General features: G+C 50.1%; 1 protein-coding gene across 2 annotated transcripts in view; it reads left to right on the top strand.

The window, feature by feature from the left end:
• The window catches only part of ANKS1A (ankyrin repeat and sterile alpha motif domain containing 1A), a 73,938-nt gene that overhangs the window by 21,478 nt on the left and 24,492 nt on the right, over nt 1-27,968 (top strand). For both annotated transcript variants that reach the window (XM_066565042.1, XM_066565041.1), the window contains exons 4-12: nt 1,216-1,512; nt 2,470-2,545; nt 2,829-2,930; nt 4,139-4,234; nt 4,319-4,515; nt 5,963-6,055; nt 10,028-10,145; nt 15,866-16,416; nt 26,882-26,948. In XM_066565042.1, coding sequence (XP_066421139.1) covers nt 1,216-1,512; nt 2,470-2,545; nt 2,829-2,930; nt 4,139-4,234; nt 4,319-4,515; nt 5,963-6,055; nt 10,028-10,145; nt 15,866-16,416; nt 26,882-26,948 — 1,597 coding nt within the window. The remainder of the gene's footprint in view (nt 1-1,215; nt 1,513-2,469; nt 2,546-2,828; nt 2,931-4,138; nt 4,235-4,318; nt 4,516-5,962; nt 6,056-10,027; nt 10,146-15,865; nt 16,417-26,881; nt 26,949-27,968) is intronic.

Below are 27,968 nucleotides of genomic sequence, written 5' to 3'. Positions count from 1 at the left end.
GAGAAGCGATGCAAAAGCCAGACACAAACACCTGGGGGATGGACAGGACTCCTGAGGGTGACTGAACACCTCAGCAGGATCCGAGTGCTCGTGCAGCCCCACGAGTTTGTGACATGGTGCAAAATACTGAGCAGTGTCCCGAGGCATGTGTGTGCTCTCACAGCAGGCAGGGATCAAATTCCCTTCTGCAGTGGAGCTGCTGCCTCCAGCAGGACAAGAACATTCTGTTTATTTTATTGGAAGTGTTGGTAAATGACAAACTCAACCACGATTCTTTCAGCTGAAGTCTATAACTGTTTGTATTAAAATTTTTTGAGGGTTATATTGTCAGATAGTTGTTTTTAAAGTGCTTAAACCAGAATCCCTTTGTGGATGGCACACAGAAACTTGAGAGGAACTTAATTTGAAAAAAGTCTCTGTTAGATCTGGGCATGTTCCTATTTTGCACCTACACATGTGGGGTGTTGGACTGCTCATTTTTGGGCTTTGCATTGCTGGTTCTTGGCCTGGCTGCTGCTGCATGCTTTGGTTTGGGTCTGGCTTCCAGCTGGGGGTGCTCCCTTGTCACTGAGACATTGCTTCCCTCAGCTGACCTGAGCCCTGGCTTGTTCCTGCAGTGGTGGAATTGCACAGTTCTCTGGTTCACAAACTGCATGGGGCTGGGTGCACCCTGTCTCTAAACAGCCAGAATTGCAGAGGTGGAATGACTGTTATAACCAGGATAAGTAGGATTTGAAACAATTGAAGTTTAAATCTAAAATTATGATGATAATGAAGCTCCAGCAAATAGTAGAATTCAACAACAGGTTGCCTGCCTTTTATTTTTGTGGCACCCTGAAGTGTGGGATGCTGCCAAGACACCAGACTGCCTTTCCCAGGTGCCAGCAGCATTAATGGGAACCTGGATACAGCTGAACATCCCTTAAACTTTAGGATTCTGCCCCTGGTGCTTGGAAAGCAGGCTGGGCCATCTCTAGTCCCTCTTTCCCACAGCTGAAGTGCGTTGTTTGGACATCCCTGAGGCTGTGGCAATGAGCTTGTCAGGGGACACTAAACACCCAGGGAGATGGTGAAACAAAGCTCAGGCTGGTTCAGACTGGGCTCTCTGCTTCCCCACTGCTTTTTTTTTTTTTTTTTTTTTGTCTCATTTTTGGATTTAAACGTTGGAGCAAGGCGCTGCCCCGGCCCTGACGTGCTGCCGCTTGTGCCCTGCAGAACAACGACAACGAGACGGCGCTGCACTGCGCGGCCCAGCACGGCCACACCGAGGTGGTGAAGGTGCTGCTGGAGGAGCTCACCGACCCCACCATGCGCAACAACAAATTCGAGACCCCCCTGGACCTGGCCGCGCTCTACGGGAGGCTGGAAGTGGTCAAGATGCTCCTGAACGCCCACCCCAACCTGCTGAGCTGCAACACCAAGAAACACACTCCACTGCACCTGGCAGCCAGGAACGGGCACAAGGCAGTGGTGCACGTGCTCCTGGATGCTGGCATGGACAGCAACTACCAGGTATCTGGTGTGGGGGTGTTCACAGGGGCCTCAGGATGAGGGAAGAGACGAGGATGTTGACTCCGTGTTTATTATTTTATGATATATATTATATTAAAACTATACTAAAAGAATAGAAGAAAGGATTTCATCAGAAGGCCAGCTGAGAATAGAAAAAGAATGATCACAAAGGCTTGTGACTGACTGAGACAGTCTGGACAGCTGGACTGTGATTGGCCATTAATTAGAAACAACCACATGAGCCCAATCCCAGATCCACCTGTTGCATTCCACAGCAGCAGATAACCACTGGTTACATTTTGTTCCTGAGGCCTCTCAGCTTCTCAGGAGAAAAAATCCTAAGGAAAGGATTTTTCATAAAAGATGTCTGTGACAATCTGGTATGTCTGAGTGGGGGCCAGGCTGCTGGCTGGGGATTGGAGAGCTCCACCAACCCTCCCTGCAGAAGCTGAGGGGAGCTTTGTGTTCTGCTGGGCTGTGTGTGCAGCTCTGGGGTGCTGGGGGAGGCTGCCCAGAGGGGCTCGGGTGCTGTGCATGCCTCACGCCTGAGACACAGACACAGTGAGGGACACAAACACCCTGTGGCCAAAGCTGTTCTGCCCTGCAGTGCTGTGAGCTCTTGATAGGCAAACGTGTCTCTTCCTATCAAGCCACTTGTGAATGTGCTGTTTTCACAGCAATGGCTTGTATGTGGGTCTTGTTTTTCCTTGCCAGGACATGACCTCTTGCCGAGCTGTAGAAGGCCCTTTCTTGGTCTCTCTCTGATGGAACCATCCCCATTTTTCCATCCCACATCCTCAGCATTGTAATAACATTGATAGTCCTCAGCCATAGGTAGTGCTGCCCACACCTCGTGTACAAGGCCGTGTATTTATTGCTTCTGTAACCCTCTAAGCCATGCCTCCCTCACCATTCCCTGCTGTCTGGCTTCATGCTATGTTTCCATTTAATTTGCAGACTGAGAAAGGCAGTGCTTTGCACGAAGCTGCTTTGTTTGGCAAGACAGATGTGGTACAAATATTGCTGGCTGCAGGTGAGAGAATGTTCCCCCTTTGAAGCACTAATGTGGTGATCCCTTCACCCAGAGCTTGAGGAAATCCCTGTCTAGTGCAGCAGGTTTCTCCATCCAGCTGTCAGAGCTCCTTGGAGCAGGATGTAGGAGAGATTGGCTCTTGGAGTTTGGCTTTAGATTTGTCTCTAGAGTGCCTTTTAGCTCCCCCCAGTGCTGATCACAAATGTGACTTGATGAAATACACAAACCTGCACATAGTTAGACAATATTCTTGCTTTTGCCCTCTGTACCCCTGTGGCCACAGGTATTGATGTGAACATAAAGGATAACAGAGGCCTGACTGCTCTGGACATTGTGAGGGAGCTTCCTTCCCAGAAAAGCCAGCACATAGCAGCTCTCATTGAAGGTGGGTAATGCAGCTCTGCCTCTGGGGAGGAGGGGAAAGCTTGGGGTGGTGATGCTGCCAAGGCAGGTACAGGATGTGCTTTTCTAGACCTGGAGAGTGCTGAAATCAGTTTCAGGCTGGTTTGGAAGATCCAGTGCTGAAACGCTGGGGTGAGCTTCCCCAGACCAAATGTTTGGAGGAGGACTTGGGGGGATTTAGGAGGATTAGTCCTTTGCTGAGAGAGTGTGGCGTGACTTTTACAGTTTAAATGGGCTTAATTGAGCTTTGTTTAGCTCACTTTAGAAGTTAATTAAAATTAAGGATAGCCTAAATCTGCTTGCAGAATGCAAAGTAACAGCTTTAGAAATGGTTCTGGTGTAACTCCCCTTTACGTGTCTGTGTAGGCAAATCGCCGTCCACAGATCTCACATCCTGCTCCTCGCCTCGTTGTGAGGCTTGGGCATGGAATTTGCAGATGAGATTTACAGAAAAGGCCTTGATTACTTGTGTTTTATAAAGGAGCTTGGTCCATTGTGTCTGTCCAAATTCGGGAATGAAATGTGACATCTTGGCTAAATTCATACCTTGTAATTACGCTGTCTGCATTTCCTCTCAGCTGTGGGGAGGATCAGAAGCATTTGGAGCTGGGGTGTGTTATTCATGCTGAGCATTTGGGAGCTTTGCAGGTTCAAAGCACTTCTCAGACTTTTAACTAAGCTGTGCCTGTGAGGCTGAAATGTTTGAGCTTTATTCTGAAAGCGAAGACAAAGATGGGCTTTAAAACTGAAGGTGTTGCAGATAAAGGCTGTTAGTTTTCCCCAGGAGGGAGCTGCTGTTGGATGTTACATCAGCTGAATGTTTCTGGCTTTGCCTGTGGTTGGGGGCTGCAGCTGGAATTGGTTTCTCTTGTTATGACTCTGTTCAGTGATGGAGTTTGTGTCTACAACACGAATTTGCTCCGTGACTCTGTGTCCGTGCAGCAGCTTTGCAGCTTTCTGATTAAAGACTCTGAAAGTTCAAAGGACCATCCCTCCCCTTGTGCCTGTGATTAAAGAGACTGCCTGCTTCTATTTTGAGATCTGAGCTGCAAGTTTTAATAATGTTTTTTTTTTGGACACTTAATAAGCTGACAGTTGGCCTTCCACCCACGAGGGAGGAAGCGCCATGTGCTGAAGGGGACAGAAAGCCAGATGGACATGAGCTGACCCTGTCCCCCAACCCCCTTGCAGATTACACCATTGGGAAGAAAAGTGCCAAAGCTGTGGAGAAATCTGCTCCAGCCCCGCTCGCTGCAGCCACCGATCCCTCGGGCCGGACGTCTCAGGGTGGGCATCACCAGCATTCCTCTCCCTGCCAGCACCGAGTCAGGACATCCAGGGCCAATCCCATCTCTCTCTTCCCCCCTGCAGGTGATGTGGACAAAGCTGTCACAGAGCTGATCATGGATTTTGATGTGAACCCAGAAGAGGAGAGCCCCTACGAGGCTCTGTACAACGCCACGTCCTGCCACTCCCTGGACAGCCTGGCCAGCGGGAGATCGTCCGACCGGGAATCCGGGAGCAAGGAAGCTGAGCCCAGTGGCCTCAAAGCAGCTGCAGTCAGGCCTGTATGTAGCTGTATGTGCTTGCCCTAGAGGCACAGGGGGCTCACCTGCAGGGTTGGGTTTTGCAACAGGCTGCCCAAGCTTGAGGAAATCTTTAAATCCTTCCCTGACATGGATGAGAGCAAGCAGGTATCTCTCCTTTCCTGCTCACAGGGATTGCCTAAAAGCAGCCACTTCTTGGTTTCACCTTGTGTTGCATCCTTCTGTTTTCTGGCAGTGCACTGGTGCCAGTGAATCTTGATCTGTCAGGAGATTATATTTTGCAGAAGGGCTGACTTCTTGTCCTGAAAAAAGTTCTACAGACTTGTGTGGAGCATCTTCTCATGGCTCACTGCTTTAGCACAGCTAAGGCTCTCAGGAAATTATCTGTAATAACCTCTTGGAATCTAGTTGGCAATGGAAGGGTTGTTTTTTTTTTGTGTATTACTTGCAGAGCTCTGTAGAGGGTACTCCAGGCTTTACAAAGCAGCACAGAGCTCCTGGAACTGTCCCCAGAGGTGTCTTCCTCACCTTCTGTCAGCTGCATCTGCTGCCCTGGTAGCAATCAGCAGGAAGGCTGCTATGGGGCAGATGGGACACGGGCCCTGCAGTGCTGGGTCAGCTTCAGGCTCTGTGTTCTGGTTGGTTTTCCAAAGCCTGCTCTGTGGAGGCGTTTTTGGACAAAAGGCAGAGCAGCAGTGAACAATTAAACTGCTGGGGGCACAGTAACCATGGTTCCCCTCTGTGCAAAGAGGTGCAGCCTTTGGCTTGTGCTGAGAGCAAGCAGAATAGAAATGAGACATAAGCTTTGGATGATGGATATTTTGGGCAGATCTCTCAGGTGTGTAGTACCAGTCAGTCCTGTTACTGATCAGATCTTGTCATTGTCCTGTGCTGATGGTGTCTGGTGTGAAATGAGCTCAGTTCTATCACAAGTAAGGAAAGAGGAGAGCTGAACTGCAGTGAAAAGAGAGCAGGAAGAGGGACATGCTCCAGTCGCTGGCTGGAGTTCGAGCAGTGCAGCTCTGCTGCTCCCTTGGCCATTAGATGGAGCTGTGGCTGGGCAGGAGGTGGCCCCGGGAGCAGCCCCAGCTGCCCAGTTGCAATTCTGGGATACCGGAGGAGAGCAGTGCAGCTTAGTTTCTCCATCCCTAGGGTTTTCCACTATCAAAGATGCCCTGGCATCAGTTTCACTTAGCCACAAGCCCTTTCTTCTGATCAGGTCGTTGCTCCCTGCCCTGTGTAATGCTGTGGAGATGCAGGTTTGGGTTTAAGTGAGACCAGTGGGACAGGATCAGTGTCCTGAGGAAGAGGAGGAGAGAAGGCAGCAGCCATTGCCCAGCTCTGGGCTGTTAGGGCTGAACTTCTCCACCAAGATTAATTTGAAGTGGTCCTTGCTGCACCCACAGCAGTGGGGCCATAGGGCTGGGGGGCAGAAGGGATGAGCTGACAGTGTCTGTCTCACCTGCAGAGAGAACGCCCTCCCCCGCCGGCCAAGCCCCCGCCTGATGAAGAGGAGGAGCAGAATGTGGAGAAGAAGACAAGCCACAGTGCTCCCTGTGAGGTACATGGGGCTTGCTCTGGGGTGTTTCATGGAAGAGTGGTTTAACATCAGTTTTAATAGTTTGGGAGGAGCCAAGGGTGCTGTTACCTCCTGTGCTCGTTGGGCTGTGGATGTGAAGCATTCCCTCACTCAGCATTGCTGCTGTCCCTTACCATGGGAACTTCCTTTGTCCGGTTCTTCCAGGGCACCTCAGAGTTGACCTTCAGCCTTACTTTCCTATTCTTGGCTGAGAATTCCCTTAGGGAGAGATTTTTCTGAGCCACGTTGTGATGTGGACCATTGCCCTCTAGTAATGATCCCACCACAGGCATCTTCAGTTGGACTGAAGCACGGAGGGGCTGCGAGTTCCTGTTTCCTCTGAGCTCCCAGCTGTGGAGGAGCTGCACAGGCTTGTGGGTCCCACTGACATGAGCAAGGATCAGGGGCTTGAATTCAGCTGAGGATCTGGCCCAGCATGTGTTAAAGCTGCCTTCTGCAGGGGTCAGTGGTGTGAGCTGCTTTTCTGATGGAACTCAAGCTCTCCCATTTCATTTTGTTGCTGCTGGGGCTTCCTGTTGCTCACCTTATTCACCTGCTGTGAACCTCAGATGTAAGGACTCTCCAGGAGACATGGCTGTGGGAAACCACAAGTGTGCCTTGGCAACTTCTGCTGACACCCAGGAAAACCTTCAAAGCAAATCCAAATCCCTGTGGATTTCTGTGCTCTCCCAAAGGCAGTGGGTTGTGTGTGAAGCTCGTGGAGTGTGTGCCACCTCTGCTGTCAGAGCAGGTTCTGGTTCTGCAGGTGCTTTCTTTGAGTGTGCTGATCTGCTGGAGTTCTGCAAGGCACAAATGAGCTCTGTTTTCTGGAGAGTGTCAAATCCACATGAGACACAGGGTGAGCATGGCCTGCTGTAGTAGAACTGACTGCAGAGAGGGAGTAAACTCTGAGCTGTGCCTGAGCTGGGAAACTGGGATGTGACATTGTGGACTGATCAAATGCAGGGGGTGGTAACCAGTCCTGTGCCTGGCTCTGGCAGAGGAGAGCTGGGCAGCAGGTCGTGGAGTAATTGGGAAGCAGAATTTGTTTATGACAATAAACACGGGGAGGGAAACGTGCCCTGACCATTCCTGCTGAGCTTTCTTGCCATGTTTAATTACCAAACACCTGCTGTGTTGTCCTGCCTTTAATGGCTTTGGAAGCACAATCCATTAAAGGGAATCTTGCTGGCAAATGGCAGAATGACTTGCTGGGGAGACCTTGATTTGTGACCAGCTTCAGTGACAAAACTTACGGGCAGCATGTGGCTGCCTGGAAATGACCTTTTGGACATACTGATGAGGAGTTTGGGGCTGATCCTTTTACTTTGCTTGTTCCTCCTGGCCTGTTCTGCTTTTCTGACTCTTGCCCATCTTTTATCACCTCTCCCTGGGCCAGGCAGGTGCGCACATGCTCCAGGAATGCTGTAAACATTCTGCTGCAGCATCCCAATCTGCCACCCTCTAGCCCTGCTCTCCCATTGGAGCCAGGACACTTAGTCATTGAGTATTCTGGGGTTGGGCCAAACTCCAGTTTTCCAAAGTAGTCGTTTTATTCCTTGCCAAGCTGGGGCTATCAGTCAAAGCAGATGAGCGTAAACAAGAAACTTCACTTTCATCACGGAAAAGCGTTGGTACAAACAGGCAAAGGAGCTGATTGTTTGGAGGTGCTTGAGTGCTGCCTTTCACTATCTGCAGAAACCTTCTGGGTTTGGAGCTGAGTAAGAGTCTGCACTGTCAAATTAAACTTCAGTTCCAGCTGTTTACTGCTTGTCTCCGGAAGGGAAGTGCAGATCAAGGACGAGGCGCCACGTTGGCTCCATGAGTTTGATCTGCAGCTCTGGGAGGGGGAAGAGAGGAAGAGATGAGTTACCCTTTAAAAAGTCTTTCAAAGTCCTCTGCTGTGGATTAAGTACACCTTAAAGAGCATCCTCATTATTCACAGCATCTTATTTTTGGGCTTTGCTAGCAATGAACATTTATACATGCAAACAACACGGCTGAAGAACTAAAAGCTGAATTGGAAGAAAGCTTTACTTGGTGGTGCTGCTCCTGGTCACAAAGCCCACAGAGCAAGCAGAACTCCTCCAGCAATGGTCTTCATTTTGAGTGAATTTGAACCTAGAACACTGTTTAGAGCTTGGAAGGATGAGAGGTGGAGAAAATCAAGTGTCACCAGGCCTGTGAAAGTTCACAGAGTAGAAGCTGGGAACTGTGTGCTGCTGGAGAGCTTCTGCCTTTGGTGCATTTAAAGAGGACAGCACAGGAATCATCATCCACAGGAATGTCAGGAGAGCACAGAGCCTGGCTGAAGGTCCAGGCTGCTGCTGTGCTAACAGGCTGCTGCTGGGCAGGATTTTTACAAGATCTCTGTCAAGAACCTCTTACCTGCTGTTCTGGTCTGACGGTTTTGTGCCACCATCTGGTCAGAATTTTTCCCTAATTTGCTCATTATGAGCTCCTTCACCTGGAAAAGAGCAGGTCTACTGGCAGCTCCTGCTCAAAGCAAGTAGAATAAATAAATATTTCCCATGCCAGACATGGCCCATTTCCTCCCGTTGGGAAAGTCACATTAAAAGCCAGGTGGGTTCATGCAGAACAGCACATGGATGTCAGAATCCTCTGTGCTGCTGACTCTTGGGTGCCTCTCCAAGACTTCTTTAAGCTTCCAGAGCTCCTGGCTGGGTTGCAGTTTGCCCTTGGAGCAGCTCTGGTGCTTTCATTCTGGGGAGAAGCAGGAGCTGTGCTCTGCTGGTGAGGCTGTGGCAGGTCCAGGGGTCTGAGCAGTAGGAGCCCTCCCTGGGGGCACATTTTGTTCAGACCTGCTGTTCCCTGTCCTGGCAGCAGGTAGGGGTTGTTTGCTTTCTGCCTTGGCTTTGTCCCACTGTGGTTGGGGATAGTCACATGTAGGGTCACAGAGTGGTTTGGGCTGGAAAGGACCTTAAAGATCATCCAGTCCCAAGCCCTTGTCATGGGCTGGGGCACCTTCCACTCAATCAGGTTACTCCAAGCCCCATCCAACCTGGCCTTGAACACTTCCAGGGCATTCACAATTTTGTCTCACTCCATGCCCCTCCCCAGCTCTCTTGGAGCCTCTTAGGGTGCATTCCTGGTCATGTTGAGCTCCTGGGACAGGGTTGCATCAATCTGCCAGGGTCTGGCCAGGAGATGGTGCTGGAAGGCAGCTGACTGTGCTGGCAGGGTGCCCTGTGGCCAGTTTAGTCCCTTCAGCACTGGGATGGCACACGAGGGTGTCCAGGGTCCATCATCCTTGGCACTGATACAGACCAACACGTGCGAGCGCAGCACGACTTGTCTGGATCCTGCACCAAAACCTCATCCCTGCACATGGCTGGTGGCTTTCCAGAACAGCTCAGGGAGAGTCTGCCAGGGTTACAAACCAGCTCTAAGTAGAGGCTTTGGGGGATTTAAATGAGCACAATCATTGCTGCACATCCTGAAGTTAAACTGAGTTCATACAGTGCTGCCTGAGGACTCCTTAGCTCTGAATATACCATACATCCTGAGGTCAGAAATGCAGATCTGAGATGCCTGAGAGGGCGGCAGGTATTTGGGCTTTTGTTCTTTTCAGCCCTGTCCTAATAGGGCCGGCAGCTAAAAAGTGAATGACTGTGCAAATTCCAACAGCACCAGCGAGTCTGAGATGGGATGAACAGGAATAACGCTCTCAGCTCTTTTCTCCCTCCAGGCTGTCTGCAGCCCTTGCTCAGTTGGTCAGTGCTGGAAAGCTGTCAGCAGCCTGAAATACTAAAAATTAAAGGGGTTTGGGTGGGGTTTTTTTGAGGGGGTTAAAAAAGCCCAAAGGGGAGTATTACATTTTGGCTCACGCTCCACGGTGAATTCTGTGCTTAACCCCTGGCATAGAGGCTGTGGGGTTTATGCTGGGACAAAGCATTGCTTTACAGAGCACCACATTGTGCTGTTCTTCATTAGGCCTCTGCTGCCCGGGGGAAGAGCAGGGGAAGTGGAGCTGAGGAAGAGGAACACCCCTACGAGCTGTTGCTTACAGCAGAAACTAAAAAGCCGGTTGCATTGGACAGGAAAACAAAAGGTGAGTGACCATCCAAAAAGCAGAGCTGTTTGCTTGCATGTGCTTCAGGAAGATGTGAGGGCAGAGGGCAAGTGGAACAATGAAAGTCTCTGCTGGGTGGGGGCTGGAGGGTGATTGTTGTGTTTCCTGGTAATCTCTGCGTGAAGGAGAGCGCTGAGCGTTCCTGTACAGAGTGTACACAGAGGAAGGGCAGCTCCTCTGTAGGACAGTTCAGAGATTGCAAGGATCTGCTCTGTGACCTCAGAAATGCCCAAATCTCATGCCTGGCCAAGCAAAGGCAGAGGGTGAGAGGCTGGAGGCTGTGCCTCTGCCAGGGAAGATGAGCAACACGAGTGTTCCAGTGAGCCGTGTTCTCCATCCAGCTGGCGCTGCAGGTTTCTGCTGTCCTGCTGTAAAATCAACATCCTGCTCTGTGCTAGAGCTAATTTGAGATGGAAACTAACAGGAGGAAAACAAAAATGTGTAGAGCAGGGACTAGAACTGGCTGAGAGCACGGGGTACACAGGTTGATATTGAGGCAGTTTCTCCTCACCCTGAAGGACCTCTGAGCTTCACAAAGCATCAGGGAACACCTTGTCTCTTGTGTTTGGCTGTTGTTGGCTTTTTGGCTTTCCTTCAACAATAACAACAAAAGATTTGTTTAGAGGGAAAAGATTTCCGCTTTATTCAGAAGTCCTGAGCAGGAATTTGGGTGGATTTAGTTTGGGTTCTCACGCTGGGACCCCACTGCCTCTGAGGATGGACAGGGCCAACAAGGACTTGAGGTGATGCCTCATTGAGTGCTTTGTCAGACCTGCAGCTTTTTTCCCCTCCTTGCAGCATGATAGCTCTCATTGCTCACTCCTGCTGCTCTCCTGGCTGCTCCAGGGTGGCACAAGAGGTCATTGTGTTCCCACCAGCACTTGCCAAAGCCCCTCACTGCCAGAGGCAGGTTTTGAGAGCTTTTCAGGTTGGTGCTTTCAGTCTGGGCCAGGAACAGTCCTTGGGCAACAGCCACTGAGGGCTTTCAGGCTTTCATCAGTGAACAGCTATTGCTGGTTATCCCAGCTGCTCCACTCCTTCCCCTGGCTGCACTGTCCAGGCTGGGTTGGTAAGAGTGGAGGTATGTCCTAATTATGTGTCAGCTTAAAATAAAACCTCAGAGTAAGGCAGCTGCCTGTTCTTGATGCAGATCTCTTCCCTTGAACTCCTGAAGACAGGAGAGGTTGCAGGAAGATCTTTATGGATCCTTTTATGGATCCAGAGCAGAGTCTCATCTTTTGATGTACAGTTGGAAAGATCAAAGCTGTGACTTCATGGTTTGCACTCCGTGGAAAGTGTTGGTAACAAGCTTGGAGCCCTTCCCACTGTTACACTGGGAGAAATCCAAGGATGCCATTGAGTTTTTCATCTTCCCTGTCTTTCCCATTCTTTAAATGCAGTCAGCACTGTGGCTGATGGTGGGGGGAGAAGATAAATTTAAGGAGTGGCAGAATTAAGCAAGAGTTGAGGGAGAGACCAAAACCTTACTTGGGGTGTTGGAGAATTCTCCCACCTCTGGGTCAGAAGAGTCCTGGAGCATCAAAGGCAGCAGCTGAATCCCAAGGCACAGAAGAGGCTGGAGCATGGCTTTGAACTGCTCCTTGGCTCTCAGACTGAAGGTCTGGCCTTCTGCATGAGTTCTGGAGCAGCCTCTGGTCAGGAGAGGAGGGCTTGGGTTCTTGTGGCTGTTGAAGGGGCGTTTCAGGGCAGCAGAAAGGCTGAATTTCAGGCATGTGGGTTTAATGGTGCCTTTCATCTGTGATAGCTGCCTTTGTTCCTCTGGCTGCCAGTTGTCCTGTGTCCAGCCAGCAGATGAATGTGGCATTATCCACTGGCTTTGGTGGCCTTTGTGTGTGTTAGAGCAGCTCGCTGTCACATGCTGGAGCACTGGGAGAGGTTGGCCTCATGTTTTGGGCAGAGTATCAGAAGTGGTTTAAGCCAAATGCTCTCCCATCCACTTTGGTGTGCAGTCACATGCCTGAAGTCAGGGCACTCAGGCCCTCTGACAGGGTGTGAAAATAAAGCAAAGAGGAGGAATGTGTGTGGAGTGACCAGGAGGAGGCTTCTCAGCTCCCGCTGCCTCCAGAGAGACCTAATGGAGGGTGAAAAGATTTGAGTTTTGACCTGTTTGGCTTCTCAGGAGTCACACCCAGATGTTGTCAGCAGTGACAAGCTGCAGGTAGGACTGACTTGGTGCCTTCTGGTAGTTACTACAGAGTGATACTTGAGGTTGTTCTGTGCTGTTTCCATAGGAGGTCCAGCTTGAAGTCCCCACTTTGCCCTTCCTCCTGTTAGAGATTTTCTATGTGGTTATCCTGGTTCAGCCAGCACAGTGTGACTGTGCTGCTAACCAGAGAGCTGGAAGCTGAGCCAGCAATAAAGTCAGAACAAGCTGCAGAGAGATTGAAAGAAACTTTTTTCTGAGAACCAGAATATGGCTGCTGAAATAGCAGGGTGGATATTGCTGGGGGGGTTTTGTGGGGACACTTGGTTATGGCAGGCAAAGGTTTGGGGACAGCTCTTGGTTTGCTCTGAGATGAAGGACAATACAAACCCACAGCCTGTGTGTCCTCACATGGTGTTACCTTGGACAGAGGACAGCCTTCTGTCCCACATCCCAGGCCCAAGCCTTTGCTCCTGCTCTCATGGTGTTGGGCAGAATCACATTAATGATCTCTCTAAGCAGGGCAGCATCTCATTGCCCTTTCTGAAGAGGGGAGCACAAAAGTGCACAAATTCAGGTGGATAAACTCTGCCTGGAATGACTGAGCTTGGTGAGGTTAACACAGGAGTGTGCCATCCTCAGCTGGGCTCCACACGAGGTAGCTGGCTGTGGAATGGGCCTGTATTTCAGTCCTGTTGTGGGTAAAGGATATTTTTGCACCCCTCAAAGCCACCTTCTTCCTCTGGCCTTCTGTTTCACAGGAGGGAGATTTGCCTGCTCCTCACTTGACAAATTCTGGCATGATGTAACGTGGGCAGCCTTTTCCACGTGCAGATCAGAGGCTGCTGTATGCCCTCACTCATTTTAAGGTTGGGGAGCTTGAGCAGGCAGCAGCTGCAGGAACAGCTTCATTCTCCTAATCCAGGGTTGTGAGACAAATCCTGCTGTTGATATAGAGAGAAAGAAATCCAGTGGAGGCAGGGTGGTTACAGCTTAGCATGGAGTGTTTAGGGAAGTGCTTCATATCTGGAGTGCTCAGGCTGCTGGCAGGGAAGCTCTTCTTGGAATTCCCCCTGGGATGCAAACAGTCTGCACCCAGGAAGGGCTCCTGATCCCAGCAAGGGTTGGGAGCAGCCTCTTCTGTGGATGAGACCTGCATGAGGCTGTGGCTGAAAAAGGCAGGATCTGTCAAATGATCTGTGCTGGGGGGTAAAATCAGTGAAGGGAGAGAAATCCATGAAGGAAGCTGGGCTGAAGTCCCTGTGCTAGGGACCTTTTCTGAGTGTAACTCACATGAAACTGGAGGAGGATGATTCTTTCAGATCCCCTGAAAGGAGAGGCCTGGAGAGCCCTGCATGTTCCTGCTGTGTGCACCTCAGTGTCAAAAAGACTGAGATGACTTCCTACATTAGCTCTTCTGTCTGCAGCTTTCAGGGCAGGCTCTGAAATGTCTCCTTCAAGATGTGTCTCACAATTTCTGAGCGAGTGCTATTGCCCTCGCTCCATCCCTTCCTTTCCTGGCAGCTGCCCTGTGTTTCAGAGTCCCTCTTAGCTCACGGATGAGTGGGTGGCTGGGATTCCTGTCCAACAGGAGCCCTTTTGTGAGGTGCTGGAGCTGGATTTGGAGCACTTTGTTCTGGCTGGACTCAAGTGTTACAGCACGTGGCACAAACTTTGGCCAGCTGCCTCTCTGCCTGCAGCAGAAATGTCAGTAAAGGTTCAGCTGGGCATGGAAGAAATGGTTTCCAAGGAAGGGAAGAGGTTGGGAAGAAAAACTGCAGAGGTTTTTCTTTCCCCACAGGTTTGTGACTGTCCCATCACTGTTGTCTTACTCACCTCTCTGTGGGTTTGCATTAGTACCAGTCTGTCCTGTGAATGCAGCACATCTGAGCTCCTCTGGGGTTTGTCCTCTGAGGTTTCTCTCCAGCACTGGAGCTTCAGAGCTTTATGCAAAGTAACTGGGTTTAGTCTGGCCTTGTAATCTGGGGTGCTGCTGCTGGTGCCTCTCAGCCAGCACTGGGTCCTGCCTCCCCCTTGGCAGCTCCAGTCACAGAACTGGTGGTTTATGTGCCTGTGCAAGAGAGTCAACAACTACTTCACTGTCCTGGAATCTCTAACTCATAGGATCCAGGATGAGATAATCCCTCACATCACTTGATCCCAGTGAGGGCTGTGGCTGCTCCTGGCCTTCCTGTGCCTGTGAGAGGGACTCACCATCCTCACCAGGCACGGGGTACCTGAGACCCCCACACAAAGGCAAATGACTAATTCAGCACTTTCCTGCCCAGTTCTGATGAGGACAGACCACAAAGCCCAACGGGTATTGGTGTTTGAAAATCCCCATGTTAGGCTTGGTGCTGGAAAGGAAAAAGGAAAAGAGAAAGGAAAGCTGGGAGCTGAGTTGGGCTCTCTGTGCTGCTAACAGGTTACTTTTAGTTGGAGTAGAACTCACTGTTTTGCTCACGGAAAGGAGGGTTCCTTTGCCTTGGCTTCCCAGAGCTGATGTCTGCAAAGCAAGTGATTTCCTCTTCAGATCCAAACATCCTCCCTGCACTTCAGAGCCTCATTATCAGAGCATTTCGCTGTATTGTTCCCTTGCAGCATCAATTTTTAGTTCTCAGACTGAAGAGTTTCTTCAGCACTAAATGGAAGCAGTTAAAATTCACAAGCAATGCTGAGAGGGTGAAGGAATCCTAGGAAATCAAAGTTAGACTTGTTGGCTTGACAAAGTTTTGCTTCTGCAGTTGAAATGCTTGTTCAGCTGTGACAAAGGTGAGTGCATGTTTGTGTGTGTGTGTTTGTGCACCCAGCACTTGGGATCAGTCAATTCTTCATGGTTTATGCAGGACCCTGGTACCTGATATTAAGGTTGCTGGGGCAGGAGTAGCTGGGAACCAGTGTCACATTTCTGGGGCAGCCAGTGCTCCACCAGCTCTGACCACTCTGTGCTCAGTTCATTGCAAAAGAGACTTTTTGCTCAAGCTTTTTTCCTTGCATAAACTGTTTATTTCTCTCCCCTGAGCAGGGAGGAGAGGTTAAACTCGGAAGCCACTAGGGAGGGAAGCAGCGGGTTTTTTTTGGGAGCGGATTTTGGAACTCTCAGGTCGATTGCAGTCCAGGCGTTTTCCCACCCTGCAGCCCGTGCCAAGAGCCGGGTGAGCAGTTCTAAATAACGCTCTGGCCTTTGTGGAGAGGGATCAGATGTTCCAGGAGCCTCCGTCTCTGCTGCTCCCACCTCACTTGCTCTCTCTGCAGGATATAGTTAGCACTTCTCTTGGCCTTATATAGCAAGGCCTGATAGTTAGTGTTAACAGGAATAAAAAACACGGAGAGCTGCCAGATTGCGTAAATCGGGCCAGTGTTTGGAATTTCATAAATGCCATGACTTTGGGTACAAGTTGAGCACACGGAACAATACGGAACTGTTCTCTCTTTAGATCTCTCCCTCCCTTGCTGAGGGAGAGAGCTGGAATTTTGCTGCTGCTTCTTCCACGTTTTTAATTTCCCCCTCCTCTCTGCTTTCATCCCCTTGAAGACCACAGGAGGAGCAGCGGCGGCCGCAGCCAGGACTCTGCTGAGAGCCAGGACATCCAGGTGCCAGAGCAGTTCTCAGGGTTGCTCCACGGCTCTTCTCCAATCTGTGAGATAAGCGAGGACCCTTTCAGGCTCGCTTCCTCCTCGGAGAAGGGGGACACTGAAGGCACGAGCCACCCTGCTGCTATGCAGCTGGAGGATGCTGAGCTAGCCCCGTCAGGACCAGCCCGGAGCAGCTCCCCGGACCCCACGCAGACCGTGGTGTACGCCACGGTGCAGCACGTCAGCCGGGCGGATCCCGCAGCCCTGGTCACGCCCCACGTGTGTGCTGAGCCAGAGGGGGACAGAGCTGTGGGCAGAGCCCACCCGGGCAGCAAACCCAAAGCCGAGCTCAAACTCAGCCGCAGCTTGTCCAAGTCGGACTCTGACCTGCTGACCTGCTCCCCGACCGAGGACGATGCCATGGGGAGCCGGAGCGAATCGCTCTCCAACTGCAGCACCGGCAAGAAGAGGCTGGAGAAGTCCCCATCCTTTGCTTCAGAGTGGGATGAGGTAAGGCTGAGCTTGCTAAAGAGCCTCTGTGCCAGGAATGAGTGTGCAGCAGGAGCTCCCCTCTGCCATGCTGCCCTCAGGGGTCCTGGGTGGGTTCCGCTGGCTGCTTCCGCTCACTCTCACAAGGCAATAACAGGCGTGTGCTCACCTGGGAGTCTGCAAGGTGTTAAATGCCAAAAGATAAAGTTCACTGGAGTGGGGGAGTAGCAGAATTGCAAGCAGTTTCAAGGTTTTTTGCTCAAATACAGGGTGTCCTGGTTTGAAAAAGGAAGTGAGATTTTTTGGGATTAATGCGCACTGTGCACCAGTGTCAACCAAAGCTTTGTATTCTTGTTCCTCTTCATCATATGTGATGATAATGACAATATTTTCGATCCCCTTGAAGGAACCTCCAAGACATGCCCAGGGGGCACTGGCATTGTGCCAGCATCAAACCGTGACACAGGGCTTGGTTTCTTTTAGGCAAGCCAGATAGGTTTTCACATCCCCAAAATGAGAAAGATTTGATAACAATGCCCTTCACCAACCTTTCTCCTGATTTCCTCCTTCCAGTTCTTCCCTGTTGATTGTTCCAATGTCTTGGAAGTGTTGTGTTGCTGGGTCCCTGCTGCTGGGGAGTGTGAGCAGTGCCCAGGGGTTCATGGGGATGGAAGGAAGGCAGCAGTTAGGCTGGTTTGTGTATTTGATAGCTCCTGCTCTCCTCCTCACACGCTCATTTCAGCGGCTGGTTAGCAGTCACTTTATTATCATATCGGACGCCCACGGACAGTTAAATATTTCATGCTCAGAAAGTTGGTCCTGGAGAGCCACTGGGGCAAGATTAAGTGTCCCTCTGAAATTCAGCACCGCAGCATTACTGAAACATTCTTTGGGGATGATTCTGTGCTGGGAGAAGTGGGGCTGCAGAAGAGATAAGCTCGGATGAACCACTCTTTGTCCTCTGAAAAGGAACTGAAAGCCCTGGCGTGGTGCTGGGGGTGTGGAGCCGCGTGTGCCGGGCGTGGAAGCCCGGGGGAGGGTTGTGCCCCTGCACTGGCTGATGCTCAGCTGCCTCTCCAGCCCTAACTCAGAGAGAAAATTATCATCTGGGGAAGGGGGAGGTATTTAGAGATGCTAAAAGCAACGTGAGAATCCATCCCTCAGTCCGTTCTCTCCCTCCCCCTCACTCCCTGCTGGGTCTCAGGGTTGCCAAATAGATATTTTCCTCTGCAGCTGCTTGGGCTGGAGAGGCTTCACTGTTAATTGCCCAGGTCAGTTGTGCCACGGCTTAGGGAAAGGCTCTGCAGCAGAAGGTTCTTTGGAAGGGCTGGGTAATTCCCTGTGCTTTTATTTGAGCTGTTTGCAGCAGACACTGAAAGGGCAGAAGCCTTTGGCACGAGTGCATTGGTAGCAGAGGTCAAGTGCTGAGCTGCCTGCACTGCCTCTGCTTCCTCTGCTCAGATGAACCCTCAGAGCTGCTTCCTCCTGCCTGTAAACAAATCCCTCATTTCCCCTGAGGCAGCCGGACAAGCCCCAGGAGAGGAATCTGCTTTTCCTTCCTCTCATGTTTAGGTGAGGAAATCACAGAAAGAATGTGAAAAATTCACATCTGTCTGCAGTGGGGCAGGTCTCACTTTTAAAAAAGTCTGACTGGTCATAATGGCATCAGTGAGATTTAAACATAAATGTAATTCTGTGGTTGTGTGTCAAATTAGTTCCCTGGATGGGATAATGCAACTGCTTAGAATTGGATGCAACTTGCAGCCTCTGCATTTACCAGGGCAATATAAACCTTGTTGAGCCACCCCTGTTAGCAGTGGTTTGGCTTTCCCTCTGTGCTGAGGGGAAACAAAGGCAGATTTATATTATTCTGTTAATTTTAATGGCCTTGATGCAGGTGACTGAGGGAAGTGATCCATGTGCAGCTCTCCCAGCTGAGGACTCTGCCTGCTGGCCTGGCCAGCTGTAGGTGTGTTTGTGCAGGGCACAGGGGCTTGGGGAGGGATCTGTGCTGTCCCTGGACAGATGAGATCTGCAGCAGAGCCTGAGCTGACCCTGCTCTGGGCTGTGGTGGCTGACTGGGGACAGAAAATCTGCTGCTTGTGAGCAGAGGGTCACGTCCTTGCCCTGGCCGAGTGCTGCCAATGCCCTTTGTTGGAAGTGGAAGGTGGTGCTGGCTTTGCCAGAAGGGTGGGATGGGGAAGGAATTATTCACTTGGCAAAGCTCATCCCTGTTCCCAGTTGCAGCTCCCCTGTGCCAAGGAGCTGGCCCAGAGTGTTGCTTTGTGCTCTGTGCTGTCCAGGAGCCCGTTCAGCCCATGTCCCCTCTGCTCCTGACCCCCTGCAGCCACTGCCAGGTGGGACTTCTGTGTGAGCAAGGGCAGAAAAACTCCCACATCCAACATCCAGGTATTGCCCAGGGCGTGAGGAGTGGAAACGCTCAGTCCTGCTCTGGTGGGAAGCAGAGTAGGGGCAAGGGGGCGTGTGAGGGGATACAGCTCTCAGTCAGCATAAATATTTGAATCCTTCCAAACCTGTCTGTGGGCTGAAGTGATGGATTTGGTTTTCATCATTGGCTCATGAGTGTTGAGCAGACAGGGATGAGTGGGGCAGCAGCAGCAGCTCTCAGGGGGTTTGGTACAGAACAACCTGGATTTGCATCTCTGAGGGAGGGGGGCTCTGGCCCCCAGCCCCCTTTTCAAGGCAGATTAATCTGCTTCTGCTCTGGCTTCCTGCTCTCTGGAGCAGCTCCAGACCTGCCCTTCAGCCTGGTTCATGCTCCAGGCTCTGAGCAGGGATTCTGCAGTCAAGGTCTGGGGCTGTTCTTCTGCCTGGTAGGTGCTGGTAAGAAAAATGATCTGTTAAATGATCAGGGCAAAGAACAAGGAAGGCTGCTGGGAATTAGCCTCAGACCTGGCTCCTGACATCCTCCACTTCCAGCTGCCTGCTGTCAAGTCATCTGTTCCAATGCTGAATTTGAATTTTGGAGGTTCTGGTACCCATCTCACAAAATGAGGTTGTAGTTCTGTGTTCTGAGCTAAGTGCTCCTAGGAAGAGATTAAACATCCTTCAAAAAAATTTAGGGAACTGAATAAAACATGCACATCACTTTAGATTTTTTAGAAAAAATAAGGTGCACAGTCCACCAGTTTTGGTTTTTTTTTTCTCCCAAGTGAATTAGTTGAAGAACTAATGAATATTCTGTAGCTAATTATGGCACTGGACATTCATCTCTGATGACTAACTGCAGTGGTGCTCCGTGTCTCCTGTGAAAGGAATGCTTTGCATCTGCAGTAACCATGGATGTGGTGTTTCACCAGTTCCTGACCCGTTTTGGGGCTGGTGATGTCCCCTAAGGATGGGTGCCAGGAGCAGATGGCACATCTGTGGTGCTTCCACCTCAGGCTTGCAGCTGGGAAGGAACTTGATGGAGATTGTGGGTGCCTTTAAACCTTGTCTGGACTGTTGGGTGCTGCAGTACCCTGTGGAATCAGTGTCTTAATTACAGGCTCACTGTGGAGGATTAACAACATTTGCATTGAAATGTCAAACTTTCTGGAAAGCTTTTGATGCAAAATCTGCCACTGCCTTGAAACACCCCGGAGTTGAAATTCAGAGCTGCCAGCCAGCACCCTTGAAAGAAAATGCAAATATTCCCCTTGTTACTCAGGAAGAGCTGCTGCTTTTGTGCCTGGTGAAATTGCATGGTGTGTAAAAGCTCTGCCTCCCAAAATGTTTCATTTATTCTCTTGGTTCAGGTGTTCAAATCTCAGCTTGCCCTGGGTTTGGCTGAGGGACCAGGCAGGGTGGCTTCAATTGTTCCTGGGTGTCCCCTGCCCTCAGCTCACATTCCAGTTCCCCCTTTGCCTGAAGCGGTTGTAATTCACTTTTGTCTAGGGCAGGAGCAGTAGTAGGGTCAGTATTTTTGGTTTTGATTCTGCTAACCAAGCATGGCCAGCAGGCTCTTAATCAGCTTAATTATTGGGCTGATTATTCTATTGTCTCCAGATCCCAATGTTTCCTCCTGGTTTTCCTGTGCTAAGGTCAGGAATTCTTACATCATCCCTCATGTCCAATCTCTTCTCTTTGCCCCCAGTGGTGAGATTTCCTCCAGCCTGATGAACTTTTTGAAGTGAAAGCTTTTGTGTTTCCACCATTTTTAAATGTGCTGCGAAGTCCCAGCCTGTTGGAACCCTGAGCCAATGTGGAACTAAGCCAATCCAAGCCAGTGTAAGACAATTTACTGGTTGGACAGGAAAACCTGTGTGCTGAAAGGCCAATGTAAAGACCAGGCATGCTTTGTTCCAGCAGCCAGGGGTGGACACAAGAGGGGTGATATTTGCCAGTGCAGCAACTCCGTCCACCTCTGTGTGTGTTTCTTGGAGCTTCTCAAGTGTGTGAACTCAATATTTGTGAATCAGGAGCTTTTGATTCTTGTGAGAATGATGGGCTGTTTAGGTTATGTAACAGCCTTGTGAGCACTGGCATTTTGGGGACATTTTTGTTTTTCAGGAACAGAAATGTCCGGCCGCAGTGTCCTTACTAAATCCAGTCCTTCATTATGTTCTCTTCCACTTTACGTCGCATCTTCCAGCACTTCTGAAGCTTTTATTTTAAAAAATGTCTTTAAATCTCTCTCTCCAGCCTGGAGCAGCTTCACTGCTCTGTCCCACAGGCCAGAGCCAGCCTTGCTTGAGAGCCTTATGTTGCTTTGGGGTTTGTGTTAGGATGCAGGAATATGGAAAGACAGTGAATTGATTCAAGCCTTTCTGGGGGGTTTGCCTTTTTTATTGTGACTCAGAGCAGCCTTTGTCCAGTTAAATAAGCTGTCAAAGATCAGTACCTGGAAAGAGAGCTCAGTTTGCCACTTAAACCAGAGGCCAGTGAAACCAGCGACCTGGTTTTGGAAATCTAAAAGCTTCTATATAAGACTGCAGTTAAAAAAGGTAGCATTTGAAAGCAAAATGATAGATATTTGCAGGAAACAATACTGTAAAACTCTCCCCTGCTGTGGGCAGTTGTGTTGCTACATTTGGCCATTCTCTTTATCATGTCAGTGTTGGATTTTACTGTTTGTCAAAACAACATTGATATTTGGAGGGCTGTGATGCTGCAGATCCATCCCACACTGTTGTGAAATTCAAGTTTATACCATGAGTTCCTTTTGGTACGTGTTTGGATTTGTAACTTTGGGATTTGTACAAAAACAGAGGCTGGAGAGTGGCGTGAAGCAACAGGCCCTGGTCCCCATCCAAATGAATTTCTCAGAGACCATATTAAGCCAGAAAATGTGTTTGCCTTTATCACTGGTGAACACTTGCAGAATGATTTGAAATAAATTCAGCAAGTCTCTATGCTGTGGAAGGCTGCTGGGGGAGGATGGAGCACAGCAGCTCTGGGTACCAGTGCTCAAATGTGCCGTGAACAACTGCCTGGTGCAGTTTAGCTTTGAATTAATAAATGGACCATTATGTTTTCCAGGCCTCTGGTGTTTGTTATGCTGAGTTCATACAGGCTGGTGTCTTTTGGAGACATGGAATATATTGAGCAGTGAAATTTGAGCCATGTGCTCCATGGGATGGCAATGGGAGAACAGAAGCTGGAGCATCATAAACTGAACCAGAAGTGGTTTATGGGCTGTCACCAACCTAGAAATGAGATTCATGGCCCAAATCCAAATTTTGCAGATCTGTACCTGTATTAAGGAGTCAGCAGGTATCATCCCAGATCCCACTCTTGCTCCATCCCTTTCAGACATGCTGGTGGGTGCTGCAATCCTGCTGTTCTTCTGCTCCAGGACATATCCCAGCTGAGTCTGAGCAGCCTCCCTTCTTCCTTCAGGAGTTCAGGATCAGTCAGCGATGTGAGGTTTGCTGTGGTGTTGGTACAGAATGGAAATGTCAGTGATTCTGTGCTGCCCCAGCATCATCTGCCAACCTCACATGCCCATAGTTCTCCCCTGGAGTTTAGAGCTGACCTGCTGGGCTGTGATGGGGCTGCTCACATCATCACTGGGGGTTTCTTGTGCTCAGAGGGGTTTGAAACCGTAGAAGCAGCTTGTTTGGGGGTTCTTTTTTATTATGATTTGAAACCAAATCTGCCCCATCCCCCAGCTGTTAAAGCTTGGAAATAATGAAGTCTTAACTCCTGACGCTCTCCTGGAATTGCAGAAATTTAAAAGACTGATAACCTTTCCACCCAACTTTGTAAGTAGCTTTTGAGACTGAAATCTGCTGCTGGAGCTGCTCTTGTGTGCTGAGCCTGAGCCCCAGGCAGGTTTGTACAGTAGGTTATGAACCCTCAGTAATAAGGATTTATAATGGGAATCCTGCTATATTCTTAATTATACTCCTGCTGCAGGGTGTCATTATAGTGCACTAATGCCCTCCATATGGCAGAGAGTGTGTGCTTGGTTCTGTGTGGTTTTATTTAATTACAGACCTTTATTTGAGTAACTTCACTGCCCAGAGTCTGAGGCCTGTGCAGGTGCACTGCAGGTCCTCTTCTGGTGCTCAGGAATCACTGGTGATTTTTAAGCTGCCAGTCTGGGAAGGGGCCACAGAGGAAGCAGAAGACATTGACCCACACAAGGTAGAGAGGCCCTTGCACAGAGTGCCCAGAGCAGCTGTGGCTGCCCCATCCCTGGAGGTGTCCAAGGCCAGGCTGGACAGGGCTTGGAGCACCCTGGGATAGTGGAAGGTGTCCCTGCCCATGGCAGTGAGTGGGACTGGATGAGCTTTAAGGTCCCTTCCAACCCAAAGTGTTTGAGGATTCTGTGATTTTAGTTCTGTCAGGGTGACCTTGCTGTGTCCTTGGCAGTCTCTGGTGCTGCGTGCAGAGACTGAGAACAAACTTGTGCATTTGCATTGGTGGTGAGTGTAAGGTGAGGTTTTATCAAGCCCCTTTCAGAAAGCTCCAGGAGCATCAAGGTGCCTCCAAGACTGGGTGAGTGTCACCCTGACAAAGCGATGGTCACTCTGGTGCTGCCCAAATGAGGCTCCTACCCTGTGTTGTGTGAAGCTCTTTATCCTGGGACAAAAGCACTGGGGCTGCTTTAATGGCCCTCAGCCTCAATGGATTCACTGGCTTCAGACTTGAGCTGTGGCTTTGGGCTGGAGAGATCAGTATGGACACCATGGCATCCATCAGGGCAGGGTGTGGAATGGGGCTGGCTGTGGAGCAGAGCCTCTGCATGGCCATGGCACTGTGTGAGCTTGGGGACAGGGGGGTCACTGCCCTCTGCACAGCTGTGGGGTCAGAGAAGAGGAGACATCCTGCCCATGTAAGAGCCATTGGCTGCTGCTGCCATGAGCACTGTGAGGTGGGGAATTACTGTGCAGGACTCTCCTCCTGTCCTGCAGCAGGACAGACCTCAGCATGCCACGAGGCTGGCTTGGCCTTGCTGGCCTTCTCCAAACAAATGTCTCTTCCTCTGCTAGCAGAACTGTGCTCAGGATGGTTTGTTTTGAGTCAGGCTCTGTTTTGGAGGCACTGGCCAGTTGCTATGTTCCCTGCCTGCCTGGAAGAGCTCGCCCCAGCCCTGGCTGGACTCTCAGCCACACCCAGCTCCTTTTTTTGGGGCGTTTGTGTCTCTCACCAAATGTAGGCAAATGTGAAAATAAATCCAAGAGCTCCAATTCTGGTAACTGCTCCACAGCTCCTTCCAGGCACATTCCTGCTGTGGGGTTAATGAGGGACACTCTCTTCTCCTTGCAGCCTTTCCTTTTCCCAGAGTACTTCAGCTGTGCAGGAGTTTCTTCTTCCCTGCTGGGGTTTGAGGGCTCCCTGTCTGTCCCACGTGGAGCCACTGCCCCTCTGCATCAGGGATAACAGATATGGCTGTATTAATTTAGAGGGTGGAAGCATTTTATGGTTTTATTTCTGTGGCTGCAAAATAAATAAACCATAAAATCCCCACCCCAAATCAACCCCACAGCACAACCAGAGATGGGCACTTGGTGCTTCAGTGGAAAAATACAGGTTAAGCCAAAACAAATCAGAACTGTGTGTTCAGGCTACAACTAAGTCTGAGCTGCAGTGCTATATTTAAACATGGTATTTTTGTATTTTAATAATTAACCAGTGGGAAAGGACAGCCTAAAACACTGTAGTGTAGGCTACTTTCAAGGTATCTTCTCTTCAGCCCCGTGTCCATGCTGGAGTGCAGCTGAGGAAAGGTTGCAGAGCATGGGGATGCTCTAAAGCAGTGATTCCCTCTCTAGGTTTGTCCTTCCCCTCATGCTTCTCTTTGCAGCCTCCTAACAGTTAAATCAGGCTGGTCAGCCATAAACCCGTGTTTGAAGTGGTGTGTGAGTCTGTTTGAGGTGTTTGTTTCTCATGGAGAGCTGAGGGCAGGGCAGGATTTCCCTCTGCAGCAATGGTAATAGCTGGGACTGTGCCTGACTGTGACCAGCATTTGGCAAAGGAGGGAAAGGTAAATCCTCTGCCACGTGATTGTTTAATTTCCATTCAGTTTTATATAGCACAAGGCAATTCCCTGCTTTTGAGGAAAAGGTCGTGGGTGTTTCAGTGCTTCAGAGGCACCTGCAAGTCCTCAAGGCAGGGTTGGGACTGCAGAGCTGGCAGTGCTGGGAGCTGAGCCTGGACAGCATCAAATCTCTCTCAGATTAGGAGAGAGCAGCACAATGGAAACAAAGGAACTTGGCCTCAAAGTTAATTTGCAATTTGAATCCAGCTAGAGATTCCCAGACAAGGTACAAGAGCAGCTCCAGCTCAGAGTTGTTCCTTGTCCTGGAACTGATGAACACCAATCTGCAAAGTTTAATGTCCTCAAACTTCTGGAGTTTCTGATTGTTTTCCCAGGCTGATTTTCAAATCAAACCCAGTAAATGGGTGTTAATTGTATTTCAAGGCCTGTAGAGGAGCTCATCCTCATGGTTTTCCAGGGGCAGAGGACCTACATCCTTAGAAGCTGTTACAGCTCACAGCACTGCCTGGTCCCTGGTGAGATTTAACCCTGCCAAGTGCAGTGCCTGCTGCTCCCTGCAGGAGGAGAGGCTTCCTGGAGATCTGCCTTGCAAGAGCTTTTTTGGTTTCACCAAAACCCCTCTCTGGTGGAGCTCAGCTCCAAGCTGCCCCTGAGGGTGCATGGCAGGCAGATCCAGCCCCTTGCAGCATCCCCAGGAGCTCCTCACAGCAGTGGGGAGTCATGCAGCTGCACCAAACACAGCATCACACTGGGAGCCAGGGGTGAAATCCAGGGCAACTTGGACTCCTTCCCCAAGTATGTCCTTAAATGACCAGGAGAAAAAAAGTTGAGTAAGAGTTGAGGTCTATTCCCCCACTCTGTGGCCAGTCACTTTGCATTCAGCAGCAGCTACTCAGAAGTGCCTCACAGGGGTGTTTACTTGGGAGATTTCCTTTTGGGAATCTTACTGGAGGCATTTTTTTTTCTTTTTTTTTAAGTTTATTTTCTGCTCAGTTATAGACTGAAGACTGGGGTAACCAACAAGCCCTGAGCCTCTCAAGTGTGTTCTCTTTGGGCAACAGTGGAGTTCAGAGCTGAGTATTGAAGGGTCTGAACTGACCAGCTGAGCTGCAGTTTCTCAAGTCTTTCCTCTTACAAACTAACCTGGGAATTGTCAGTTCTCCCTCTGCACCACTGCATTGGAAGCCTCAATTTACTAATTCTGCCCAAGAATTGCTTGAAAAGTTTCTCTTCTCATTTAAGGAAGTCTCCTGAAAGTTCACTGGGAATTTCAACCTGCATTAATTTATTCTTTTGTGTGTGTGGCAAATGCAGCCATTTCTGTGCAGCTCTTAAGAGGACTCAGACCCATTCCAGCAGAGTTTGAACCTTTTCTTCCTCACTGCCTGAGGTTTGTTTGTCTGGAGGTTTGTCTGTCCATCCTTTCCTGATGGAGCTGTCTCCTGCTCCCTCTCCCGGGTCCTTCAGGCATTTGCCCCATGATGCTGTTATCCCACACAATCTGTTCTCAAACCCTTTGGAATCACCTGTTCCATGCATAGCATTGGGAAATGTGGTGGTTTAACAAATAAATCAAGCCAAAACAAAAATGCCCAACAAACCAGAGTGTGGGGAAGCTGAGCTCCCAGTCTGCTTGCTGGGAAGGAGGGGGTGACAGCATTGCTGCAGTTTCACTGCTGGTGTAGGGGGCTGTGTGCTCCTGCAGGGTGAGGGAGGAGTTTGGGGCTCCCTCTCACCCCCAGGCTCTGCTGGGGGATGCTTTTGTTGAAGCTTTTTATTTCCAGGCACTGGCAAGTTGTGGAAGGGAAGGCTCTGCAGAGCCTCAACCTCTCCATATCCCTTCTGATCCATCCATCCCAACAAAGACTGCCCAGGCAGGGTGTTCAGGGTACCTCTTCTGGTTCAGAGATACCTTAACATCCTTTCCTGCATTTCTTCAGCTGTCACGTGGGAGGTGAAATCCTGAGCTGCTTTTACCTTTTCCTGAAGCTTTATTAATAATGTAACATATTTCTTTTTTTTTTTATTTATTTCCAGATTGAAAAGATCATGAGTTCCATCGGCGAAGGCATTGACTTTTCCCAGGAGCAGCACAGGATCTCAGGTAGTGTACCCAGCATATGTCTGTCTGTCCTGGCTGTGCTCTGCACACAAACAAGGTGCTGGCTCCTGTGTGTGGATGTCTTTAACCTGCTTTGGCTCTGGGAGGGAGAGGAATGCTCTGGCACAGGAGGAGCAGACCTGGGTTCCCACATGATGCTCAACGCTGCTGCCAGCAATTTTAATTCTACACTCCTTGGGAAGATTCCTTTAATTTTACAGAATGCAGCTGCAGGATTTTCCTCCCAGCTCTTTCCCTGAGGGCAGCAGCTGTGCTGAGCAGGGCTGGATGGTGCCAGTGTGGGTCAGTGTGTGTGCCATGGTGGCCATGCCCTTTGCATGTGGCTGATCTGCCAGGTGCCTCAGGGACTGGGCATTTCTGGGTGCACCTGCAGGTACCCACTGAAAAAGGCTCTTGGACCACCCTTAAAATGTGAATTCCCTTCTCTGCCGTTGAGTCATGAGCAAAAGCTGAACTCAAGCTTGCTGGAGAGCTGCCACCACAGGGGATTCTGTCCTTTTAAATCCTTCACCTCCAGCCTGCTGCAGCAGAACAGCCCTGACTCTGGATGGGCAGCAGCTCCTCCTGATGAGATGCTAATACAGATCTGCACACACAGCTCACACGGGCTGTGACAGAGCTCACCTCATATCCATTTGTCACTCAGGTTTTTGCTTAGGTGAGGAGGAACCCACTGTTCCCAGTGGGAGTTCAGCCTGATTCAGGCTCTGCATTCCAGGATCAGATGGCTTTGCAGAGGAGTTGAAGCTGTGTGGGTTTGCTCCCTGCTCTGACAGCCCTCCCCGCACCGGTTCAGGCTGTGATGGATCAATAGCAGCAGGGAAAGGTCTGACATGGAGGAGGGAGGCAGAGCCAGGGCTCCTGCAGAGCAAAGGCAGGATTCCAGAATGTGGAGCATAGCGGGAAGGATGGAGCTGAGAAAGAGGAGTTTGTTTCAGCCAGAAGTTGTGATCAGGATCTTGCCAGGGGGCACAAGTACTATGATTCTTCTGTTCTTGTATC

This window comes from Molothrus aeneus, chromosome 24, assembly GCF_037042795.1.
Source record: "Molothrus aeneus isolate 106 chromosome 24, BPBGC_Maene_1.0, whole genome shotgun sequence".
In the NCBI taxonomy this organism is placed as follows: Eukaryota; Metazoa; Chordata; class Aves; order Passeriformes; family Icteridae; genus Molothrus; species Molothrus aeneus.
Note: the sequence above shows the minus strand (reverse complement) of the source record. Positions and strands in the feature narration are given on the sequence as shown.